The 11,656-nt window shown below is 49.4% G+C and overlaps 1 protein-coding gene across 3 annotated transcripts; it reads left to right on the top strand.

Annotated features, from left to right (window-relative positions):
• Positions 1-831: 831 nt before the first annotated feature.
• Positions 832-11,245, top strand: LOC100913318 (serine protease 27-like). 3 transcript variants are annotated; one of them, XM_031960420.1, is made up of 6 exons: positions 832-1,334; positions 1,687-1,716; positions 2,763-2,925; positions 5,173-5,444; positions 6,569-6,744; positions 10,546-11,243. In XM_031960420.1, the coding sequence occupies exons 1-6, from the start codon at positions 1,250-1,252 to the stop codon at positions 10,858-10,860; spliced, it is 1,041 nt and encodes a 346-aa protein (XP_031816280.1). In that variant the 5' UTR covers positions 832-1,249; the 3' UTR covers positions 10,861-11,243. The 3 variants fall into 3 exon arrangements, with proteins under 3 accessions (XP_031816280.1, XP_031816284.1, XP_012398900.3); XM_031960424.1 differs by having other exon boundaries at positions 832-1,716; positions 10,810-11,245; XM_012543446.3 differs by having other exon boundaries at positions 832-1,716.
• Positions 11,246-11,656: the final 411 nt, after the last annotated feature.

The following is an 11,656-nucleotide window of genomic DNA, read 5'->3' as shown; positions in this document are numbered from 1 at the left end:
GGCTCCTGGTACCTGGTTCCTCTGGCCCTGTCCGGGTCCTCCTCACCCGAGGCGCTGCACCCACCTGGTTCCTCTGGCCTCTTCCGGGGCCCTCCCATTAGGGGGCGGCCCCTGGTACCTGGTTCCCTCTGGCCTCTGTCCGGGTCCCCTCACATAGGGGCGCCTGCAGGCCCTGGACCTGGTTCCCCACCCTTCGGGGTCCTCCTGGGCACTAGGGGTGCTGTAGGCAGGAGCACATAACTCCTGGGGGCCCATGGGAAACCCCACCAGGAGGGAATCCCCAGGCCGCGGGGGAGCCCAGGGGCCCTGACCCGCCCCCCGGGCCCAGCCCTCCCAGGCCAAGAAGCACCTGGGGTCCGGAGGCTGGAGCCGGCTCCCCCTGCTGCTGCTCCTGCTGCTGCTGCTGCCCACTGAGACCCTCTCTCCCAGAGGGGGGAATGGGCGACCCCGCCCCCCCCCCTCCATCTCCTCCTCCTCCCCCCCATCCCTTTTCCTGCCCACTTAGGTCATCCCCACCCCCCTTCCTCTCTTCCCCATCTGGCCCTTCCATTAAGCACGGTTTCTCCCCTTCCTTCCCGGGCCCCGCCCTTTCCCAGTGACCTCCCTCCATCATGGTCTCCCAGCTCCCCTAAACTACCTGCTCTCCCATTTCCCCGAGTCCCAGTGTAACGGTTCCTGTTATTGCCTCTCCTCCGCACCCCTTTACTAGTCTCCTATTACATCACCTGTAACCTCACAGTTATTCCACAGGTTCCTGCACTTTCCCCCCCCTCCCTTCCTTGTTCCCTCCCATCCCTAACCCTCCCTCATTCCGGCATTCCTCCCTTTTAAACCACAATCACTTCAGGCCCCCATCCTTATTTCCTTTCTGTTACTTCTCTCTCCGCTCTTTGTCTCCCCTCTCCCTGCCTTGACTCTCATTGCGTCTCATTTCTTTCACCTCCTTCCTGATGGCTTATACCCATTCCCTTATCATCTCGCCTCTTGCTGTTACCTTACCTCCTAGCTGTTTTTCTCCTGGAAGCTGATCTCTCTTTCTATCTTGTTCTCTTCTTCCTATCATTTCAGGTTATTTCATCTTCCCTTATTATTTCACGCTTCACTATTATGTCATAGACTCATTTTTTTATCTCACTTCTTCCCATTACCTCATCTCTCCTTCAATCTGGTCCCCCCTCTCCCGGTTCCCAGTTATCCCATTCCCTTCTCCCGGTCACGCTCCGTTCCTCTCTCCTCCACTAGCTGGGGGATGGATAAGTCACACACACATCACGTCCCCTCTCTTATTGTCTCAATGTTTCTGTTTAAAAAACTTCCTCCTTTGGCGGTCCGTGGTGAGTTCCATCCCCAGCACTGGCTCTTCCCCCATAGCCCTAGTCCTCGGAGGAGGGGCTGTCAACGGGCCCCTCCCGGAGCTCTTCAGGCTGGGGGGCCCAAAGTCCGCAGGCGGCCTGCGCTAAGAAGACTCGGTGGGAGGAGAGCCGCGGCGGCAGCCTCCCTCTGGGATGCTCCTCAGAGGAAGCCACCAACCCGGGAGAGCTGCGCGGGGCAGCGGATTGGGGCCCAGACCCATCGGTGGGGGTCGCTTGGCAAGGGCCAAGCCGGAGACGCGCGGTTGGCAGATGGAGACAGTGCCTCCAATACAGTTTTCTCCTTTTTCTCCCTTATCTCCCTCCTCCCTCCTAGCGCTCTCCCGGGGAGACTACTTTCAGCAAGGTAAGTAAGACCCGCCTCCTTCCGGGACCCCTCTCGGGGGTCTGGGAACGTCAGCAGGCCGCGGGGGTGCCCTAGCAGGGCTGTCTCTGCCCAGGGCCACAGCGTCGTGTGAGGGGAGCACCTTAGAGGGGGCGCAGGGACGCTGCGAGCCTTGCCAGGGCTCCTTCGCCAGGCGGTGCTCCTGGCGGGAAGGTGGGACTCCTCCCCAGTGCCTTCCCAAGGAGATCGCCTTTTAATTCCGGCTGCTCCCCGGCAAAGCTACCAGGGCTGGAGGCGCGCTATGGTGAAAAGCACCGCGGGGAAGTTAAGTCAGCGCAGACCTGGATTCAAATCCAGACCCTGCTCTGCAGCCATGCGAGTCCCTCTGCCTCGGGGCGCCGCTCGGCCCCGATCCCAGCGCCGGGATCTAACTCGGGGGGATTCAGGTGGGAGCCTTGGGGGGGGGCAGCCCGCGGCGAGGGCGGGACTCTCCGGAGCCGGAGATGTGTGGGTCTCGGTCCTTGGGGCCCGGGGAGAGACACCCACAGAGGAGGGACGGAGGCCTGGGTCCGGGTCAGGGCCAGAGTCCCTGACCGGCAGCAGAGGCGAGCTCGGCCGCCCGGGTCCCCTTCCCTGGGAGCGCCCAGAGGCTGGCGGGGACGGAGCCCTCTGGGCTGGGCCTGCCGTAGTCGGGGAGGTGAGGGTGGGTGTCCGGAGTCGGAAGGCCTGAGATCAAGCCCCAAACTCGAGCTCACTCCCCGGGGACCGGGAGCCCCCTTTTCTAGGCGTCATTTCTGTGACTCGTGGCTCCTGCGTGCCGAGATCCCCCCCCCCCCCAGCGTGCTGATCGCGGCCTGTGACCTGCCCCCTGGGGTACGGAGCCCCCTTGCCCCCAGCACCCCCTGGGAGACAGGGACAGGAGGGGGTCGTGAAAGGCAGAGCCCCGCTCCGACCCAGGCTTCTGAGTCCCAAGTCCCATTCTCTACGCGCTTCTGGGAGCAAGGCCATCCCGGGGTGGGCCCCTGCCTCCAGCCACGGGGGCTGCTGACTCCTGTCCCTCTCTGCAGTCTGCGGGAAACGCAGGGTGAAGGAGAGAGCCCCGAGCAACGAGACCACCTGGGAGGGGAAGTGGCCTTGGCAAGTGAGCGTCCAGTATGGGAAGCACTACCTCTGCCAGGGGACCCTCATCGACCTGCAGTGGGTGCTCACGGCCTCGCACTGCTTCCACATGTGAGTCCTGGGCCCTGGCAGCGGGGGGAGGGCGGCCCCTGGGCCGGGGCAGCTTGAGGGGCCACCCACCTGGGGCATGGAGGCCCCGGGGCCTTCCCGGCCTACAGGGAAAATGAGGCAGAATAAATGGTACAGTGGAAGTGTGAGTCAGAAAGACCGCTAGAGGAGAAACAGGGCTGTTTGGGGCAGGCTCTGCTGGGCCGGGGGCAGCCGGTACCCATGCTTATTTTCTTCCTTGCCAAATCTCACCTTTCTAAGAACTTCTTAGACCTACTCTTTGCAGAACTCTGTGCCGGGCACTGGGTCCGTCCCATCCTGATGGCGACTACAATAGCAGCAGCTGCCCTGCAAGGAGCACCGATGGCGGGCAGAGGGCTTTGTGTGCAGTGTGTGGCTTGGGCCTCCCTCACACCTGTGAGGGATGATGGGAGTATCTTCTTCGTCCAATAGCAGGGCGTCCATGACACTGGATGGAAGAGCACGGAGGGGATTGGAAGAAGCCTGGCAAGGAGGCTTGGGTTAGGCTTTGTGTGCCAAAAAGAGGATTTTGTATTTGATCTGGGAAGCAGTAGGAAGCCCCTGGAATTTATTGAGTTGGAGTTTGGAGTGATCATAGCTGCCTTTTAGGAGGATCATCTTGGTGGCTGATGGCAGTAGGGGAGATCTGTGGTGGGCAGATCACCAGCAGCAGAGGCCATTGAAGAGTCCAGGCAAGGGATGATGGGGGCCTGCACCAGGGTCCCCCTGCGGTTTCAGGAGAGAGAAGGGCCACGTTTGAGAGGTGCACAAGGGAAACGGACAGACCTTGGCAACAGATGGGTTGTGGGGGGGACAAGGAGTGAGAGAATGAAAAGTTGAGGTTGGCAGCTAGCTGGTGAGCTGAGGGGAGGAGGAGAGCGGCTCCCTGGATGGGAGAGGGAAGTTTGGAACAGGGAGAGCTTAAAGTGAAAGATAATAAGCTCCATTTCGGACAGAGTGAGTTTCAGATGCCTGTTGGACATCCGCTTCAAGAAATCTAAAAATAATTGGAGATGAGAGAATGGAGAATGGAAGAGAGGTTAGACCTGGACAGGTGGATTTGGGAATGCTCAGCATAAAGAGAGGATTTGATTATATATAACGGGAAGGGCCTAGTACTGTTTGGTGGGGTCTGGTTTGGGAGGAAGATGATAAATTCAGTTTTGGACCATTTGATATGCTAATAGTATGTTTCAGTAGAGATGTCTTCTAGGTCATTGGACATACGAGAATAGAATTAAAGAATGGCATTAAGTCTGAACATTTAAAAAACATGGCTGTTGCTGTTTGGGGGTACTGAGAGTGGTGGTGGAGGTGATTTTACCTAATAGATCAGAAAACAGAGTTAACATTCAGAAGGCCCTTGAAAGCTTAGGAGAGGGCAGATCTCATAGGATGAAATTTAATAAAGATAAAGGTAAATCCCTATGTTGTGGTTTAAATAACAACAACACTGTGAAGGAATCTATTGGAAAGTTATAAGAATTCTGATGGGTGCAATGATCATCCATGACTTCAGGGGAGTGATGAACCATCCATGACCCCAGGAAACATGATGAAGCATTTTTCCTGCCTGCTGGTAGAGAGACAATAGACTCAGAGTTCAGAATGAAATCTTTATTTTTGACCAGCCAATGAGGGAATTAATTTTGCTTGGCTATGCATATTTGTCACAAGAATTTTGTTTCTTTTTTTTTTCTTTTCCATTGGGAGGGAGATAATATAGACTTCTTTTGATTAAAAAACTCCAGCCTACTCTCCATTCAGCTACCAAGATTTTTCAAAAATGCAGGTATGATCATTCCAAATGCATATTCAACCAACTCCAATGGCTTCCAGTTGCTTCCAATTTCAAATACAAAATCCTCTACCTGAAGAAGTAAAGAATGTGATAATGATTTTGAAATATTTAAAGGATTGTCAGAAGGTATAGGATTAGGCCTGTTGTACTCAACCCTAGTGGGCAAAAGTTGGAGCAATGGGTAGAATATCCAGGGAGTCAGGTATTAGAACAATATAAAGAAGAATTCCCCAACATTAGAGATCTCCAGAAATAAGGGGGCTGCCTTGGGCATTCTGTCCATGGGAATGGCCACTTCTTGGAGATGTCACTGAGACTTAGACAAGGAGATGTCTGAAGCACCTTCCATCTCTTTGTCTGTTGTCCCAGTTGTGATTCATACCAAAAAGAGTGCATGGTAATGTAAGATTTTTCTCTTTTCCCTGCAGAGTCAATGAACCGGCTGCCTACTACGTTATAATAGGCAACTATAAGTTGCATGAGATAAGCCCCAGGTCTGTCAGGATTGGAGTGAAGATGATTTTTAGGCACCCATATCTTAAAAATACTCAGCCCTTTGCACACGACGTTGCCTTGCTCTTCCTGAAGGTGCCGGTGAAGTTGTCTCCATATATCATGCCCATCTGCTTGCCGGAATCAGACCTGAAATTTGAAAAGAAGGTTTGCTTGATGACAGGCTGGGAAAGAACTGTCGGCACAGGTGAGAGGAAGGATTTGCGAACAGATGGAAATAAAATATCCTGAGCTTGAGAGCCAATGGGTGAGATGAAAGAACAAGAGACTCTTGGACCTGGGTGGAGTCTCAGGGGGCACCTAGACCAAATGGCCCCCAACAAAGAACCTTCTTCCTACCCTCCGCAAGCAGGGGTTATCCAGGCTCTGCTTGTGGACTGCCGCTCTTTGTAAGTCAGGCTTTGTCACTCGGGGACATCTGCAAAAAGCTTTTCCTTGGAGAGAGCCTAAATCTGCCTCCCTATAACGTCCTCTCCTTTCTGCTCTGTCCCTTGAAGCCAAGCAGAAGGAAGCTAATCCTGCCACATGGCCTCTTTTTGCATGTGTGAGAGGATTTTCCCTTACAGTCTTTTTCTACTGGGAATTTTTCACCAGTTCTTTCCACTGAGATTAATAGCAGAAGGTTTGAGATTGCTGTAACATTGTGGTTAACCCCTTATAGATCCATATCAGTTTGTCAATATTTTCCTAAATTGTAGTATCAGATCTGAACCTTCTCCTTTTGATGTCATTTGATCAGCTAGAGGTCAGCAGTATAGATAGATAGATAGAAAGAAAAATAGAAATACAAAGACATATGATAGATACCTAAATAATGAATGTTAGGGAGGTAGAAAGACAGCTATTACATAGAGATGGTTAGGTAGATAGGTGGATGGATATAGATTCTTAGGTAACAGATGGTAGGGAGATAGAAGGATACAAAGAGACATAGATTATGCATAGAGATGGATAGGTAGATGATAGATATTAGATAGATAGGTGGAAGGCAGCTAGGAGGTACCGTGGATAGAGCGCTGAGCTTGGAATTAGGAAGGCTTACCTTTGTGAGTTCAAATCTGGCTTCAGACTCTTACTTGCTGTGTGATCCTGGGCAGTCACTTAACCCTGTATGTCTCAGTTTATCTTCTGGAAAATGAGCGAGAGAACCACTCTGGTATCTCTGCCAAGAAAGTCCCTGATGGGTCATGAAGAGTCAAACGTGATTGACAAGTCCCAGTAATAGCAACAAGATTGTTGATAAGTATATTTACTTACATATATTTATATATCAGGGACTCAAGTCAAACTTGGACCTCTTCTTCCCAACAGTCTCCTTGGCGAAGACCTTCTCTCTCCAGGAGGTCCAGCTTCCTTTTATTAAGAATTCTGAGTGCAACGCCCTCTATGCATCTATGGAGAATTCCACGAGTAACACAACGTTGTATGAGATAAAGGATGAAATGCTGTGTGCCGGCGACCTCAATAACCCTAAAGTGATCTGCCTGGTGAGCTCCTTTTGGTTTTTCCTCTTTGTGGGTTCTAAGAGTAGAGTTCATAACGCTTCGGGGTCACTGTGGACAAAGGCAACAATCCCACTCTTTCCTTCTTTCCTTTCACATTCTCAGTGGTCTTTCCTTCTTCTTAGGGGCCACTGTCCCCTCCAGATTGGAACCTTCTCAGATGACAATCTCAATGTCAGCTGCAAGGGACCTTAGGGATCTCTGGTCCAGTGCTATCAAGCTCAGACTGAGTTGGGGACCACTCAACTGGATATACAGATCCTTGGGGGCCACATATTGACTGAGAAAAACTACATCTATGTTCAATTGTATTTTTATTTTCTAAAATGTATCCCATTTACATTTTTCCCTGAGGCAGTTGGGGTCAAGTGACTTGCCCAGGGTCACACAGCTTGGAAGTGTTACATTTGAACTCAGGTCCTCCTGACTTCAGGGCTGGTGCTTTATCCACTGCATCACTTAACTGCCCCATCCCATTTACTTTTTAATCTGGTTCTGAAAGAGTTGAGGGATTACAGAACATGTATGGCCATGTGTTTGATCCTCTGGTCTGGTCCAATCTATAGCGCAATACAAATCTTCTCTGTATCTTAAAAGATTTCAGAGGCAGGCTCTAATTCAGGCAGGATCTAGTCCAACTCTTGTCATTGCAGAGATGAAAAAATTGACCCACCAAGAGGATGTCTAATACACTCATCCACGATCATGGGGACAGTGAGCTAAATCATGGGCTAGACTAGATCAAAAGCTTCAAACACCCTTATCCCATAAGTTTGCCCCCCACCTCCTCCAAGAGTTGGGTTCCTTCCTAAGAGAGGGTCTGAATCGCTGATTCCCCCAACAAAAGCTTCTGTGCATCACTGACTGAGGGATATTGGGAACCATGCTGGACACAGGAAACTGGGTTCCAGGTTACAGCTCTGCCTCACCTCAGACTTGTGACTTTGGTCAGGTCAAATCTGCTCTCTGGGTCTCAGTGTTCTTATCTGAAAAATAAGGCTGATAATTTTTGCCCAACCTGCCTCATTGCTGTGAGTTGCTGTGAGAATAATGCTTTATAATTCTTAAAGTTTTCCGGAAATGGGAACTCTTCTTATCTCATCCATGGGACAGAAACCAGGAGTGGATAATTAAAACAAAATACATATTTCCCCAAGGTTACAGATTCCAAGGTCCCTGTGATTTCATATTGTGCCACAATTTGTGAAGCATTCTCTAATCATTGGGCACCAATTTTTCTTCCTCTCTTTTGCTGCTACCAAAAGTATTGTTATTAATATTTTTACTATATAATATATAATGTATTGTATTATACACACATAATTATATTATTTTTCGATCTCTCTTTGACCTCCTTAGTCAAAGGGATTTGTATAGCTTAGTGACTAACATATAATTCCCAATTGTTTCCAGTAGAGTTGGGTTCATTAGGGCTCCATCAACAATGCACTAGGATTACCTGTGCAAGGACCTTTCCTGAGGTCACATGGGTAGTGAATAATCCCAGTGGAAGTCAAACCTGTATCTTCGGATTCTGAATTCATCATGTATGTCATGCTCAGAGTCGATCTGCCTGTTGGTCAGTTTTTATTGGAAGATCATTCGAAGGCTCTGCCTTCAGGAGTCTTGTAGGTTAGTGCTTAGCCCCTGTTGCCAAGACTTCCTCACATGGTTCAGACAAGTGTGGGTGAATAGATGAAAATTCTGGCAGCAGCTCTGCTGCTGTCCTGAAGACTACCTGGGCATTTGGCTGCTCACCCAGGAACTAGATCAGAATGAAGTCAGCCTGGATCATATCCCCCTGGTCCCCCAGTCTCCAGCTCTTTATGCCAAATTTGGAAAAGGATGCTGAGCAGTCTTCTCCCCAAGTAGAATATACATTTCTTTTTCTTTTTTGTTTTTTAATAATATCTTTTTATTTTCAAAATACATGCAAAGATAGTTTTCAACATTAACCCTTATAAAAACTTGTGTTCCAAATTTTCTTCCTTCCCTTTCCTCACTCCCCTAGACAGCAAGAAATCCAATATATGTTAAATATGTGCAATTCTTCTGTACATATTTCCACATTTATCATGCTGCTCAAGAAAAATCAGATTAAAAAGGGGAAAAACGAGAAAGCAAAAAAGCAAACAACAATAAAAAGGTGAAAATATTATGCTTTGATCCACATTCAGCCTCCATAATTCATTCTCTAGATGCAGATGGCTTCTTCCATCTCAAGTTTATTGGAACTGGCCCAAATCTCCTCCTTGTTGAAAAGAGTCAGGTGCATCAGAATTGATCATCACATAGTCTTGTTATTGCCATGTACAATGTTCTTTTGATTTACTCACTTCACTCAGCATCAGTTCATGGAAGTTTCCCCAGGCCTCTCTGAAATCATCCTGCTGATTGTTTCTTACAAAAAAAATAATATTCCATAACATTCATATGCCACAATTTATTCAGCCATTCTCCAACTGATGGGCATCCACTCAGTTTCTAGTTTCTTGCCACTACAAAAAGGGCTGCCACAAACATTTTTGCACATTTTCCCTCCTTTAAGATCTCTTTGGGATATAAGTTCGGTAATAACACTGCTGGATCAAAGGGTATGCACAGATAGATAGCTCTTTGGACATAGTTCCAAATTGCTCTCCAGAATGGCTGGATCTGTTCACAGTTCCACCAATAATGTATTAATGTCCCGGTTTTCCTACATCCCCTCTAAAATTTATCATTTTTTCCTGTCAACTGCCTATCTTAGAGGCATATAGTGGTACTTTAGGGTTGTCTTAGTTTGAATTTTTCTAATCAATAGTGATTTAGAACATTTTCCCATATAACTAGAAATGACTTAAATTTCTTTTTCTGAAAATTGCCTAGTTCATATCCTTTAATTATTTATCAATTGGAGAGTGGCTTGTAGAACAAACCTTGCATAAGATCAGAGGCACTTCCAGGCTGTTCATGTGTCTCCAGCACCAAGCATAGTGCTTAGCAGATGAATAAAAGCTTCTTGTATGCAGGAGGGCCACCAGGAAGGGCAGGGTGGGGATCAGGGTGGCCAAAGGCTCTGGACCAAGAGAGGACGGCAAAAAGGTTACAGGGAGGGGAGGATGCAGAGATCTTCATCTTTACTTAGCACAGGGCTGGCCCCTTGGGGAAGAAATGGTCTTTCTAGGAGGAAGGTGTGAGAGATCAGTGTCAACCTAAAATAAGAAAAATCACCTTAACAGTAGCTCCTATTTCTATTACAGATGATTTGTGCCCCTGTAGCTTTGCGGCAAAGATTATCCTTCCCACTTTACAGATCAGCAAAGAGAGACTCAAAGTCTCAGGTCCAGGGAGTACTAGAGTCAGGCTCTCATGGTCCCTGGCTGCCTCTTCAGAACCTGATGGGGCCAAGGCCGGGGCCTGGTCTGACAGGGCAGGGCTCTGAATCTCTTGGGAATCCGGGGAGGAAGGTGAAGGACAAGGCCCCGGCAGTGTGGGAGCAGGTTGCTCACCCCTGTGGACAAAGGCAACTCACCCCTGCCTTCTCTCTGCTCCCAATCGCTTAGTGCCTAGACCAGTGTTCTGTCCCCAGAATGATGAGTGCCTGGAGTTCTTGTGCCGGTAGGTTCTCTAGGAGCTGTACAGTGGGGAGAACAGTCTACCAGGGGACGCCTTCCTGTTTCTGAGCCTCACTTTGCTGATCTGTAAAGTGGGAGGCTTCCTTCTCCCTGGGATGGCCCAGGATCCTGTCTGGGGGTGACCAATCACCTCCCTGAGTTTCCCCCTAATTATTTCCCTCTTCCCCAGGGAGACATTGGGAGCCCCCTTGTCTGTGAGTTCTCAAACATCTGGATGCAGATGGGCCTGGTGAGCTGGAGCACCCCATGTTCCCCCACTTACCTGACCGTATTCACCAGGCTAGCCCCTTATCTGGACTGGATTGAAAAGATCAAGAGAATCGCCTTTCTAGAAACTTGGGCAGTTAGAAAGAAAACGGAGAAAGTTGGGAACCTGGCCTGGACTCTATCAGGCCCCCCTTCCTGCTTCCCCATCTTCCTTGTCCCTTTGCAGATCATGTTCCTGCACCACTCGTTCTGCCTGGACCTCCTCATGGCCCCGTGACGTCCTCCACCCCAAGTCTTCTTGGGCTCTTCTTCTCCATCTTCCCTTGCTTTCACACAGGCTTCCCTCCCCCCTCACATTACCCCATCATCTCCATCACACTACCTTAGGCCTGTGCCCCACAAAATGTCTCAGACAAATTTTCCAGGCGTGCAAGCGGGACTGGTATGGAAGTGGGTAGTGGGGGGGGAGGTGCTGGAGTGCCTGGGCTGTGGGGGTGGGACGGGGAAGGGAGTGGGAGCAGTGCTGGGGCAGATCTTTTTGTGGAGGGGCTGAGAGCCCCAGGGGCTGGGGACAGGCAGTCATTGAGACAGGTGAAAAGAAAAGCACCAGGATGGATGCTTTCATTAAACTGCTAAAATCAAAAGAACTTTGGAGTTTTTTCTTTGTCTGTGGTAATGATGGTGGGCGTCTCATGGCCAAGGATAGTGTGGTGACTCTCATTCTTCCAGCATTATGAGGGTTCCAAATCCCTTTCCTTCCAATAATGAGTGAGGGCATGGCTGGATGCATTTTATCCTAGTTGGAGAAGCTAGGAAGCTGAGATTTATAAATTTGAATAATACAGCCTCTCCACATAGAACCTGCAGGAACAAAAAGTGGGGCTCAGGTCTGCTAATCTCAGATCAAGAACCTTTTTGGGGTTCCAGTTGTTCATTGGTCCATTGGGAATTGTCTTTCCAATGACACCCAATGGTATGTATTTTATCACAATACTACTAACATTAAAAAAAAAAACTAAAAACAGACCCATCAATATAGTCTTTTCTTTGCATGATACTTGACATCCTTTAGA

This window comes from Sarcophilus harrisii, chromosome 1 (genome assembly GCF_902635505.1).
Source record: "Sarcophilus harrisii chromosome 1, mSarHar1.11, whole genome shotgun sequence".
NCBI lineage: Eukaryota > Metazoa > Chordata > Mammalia > Dasyuromorphia > Dasyuridae > Sarcophilus > Sarcophilus harrisii.
The sequence above is the reverse complement of the archived record's forward strand: the minus strand, read 5'-3'. Positions and strand labels throughout refer to the sequence as shown.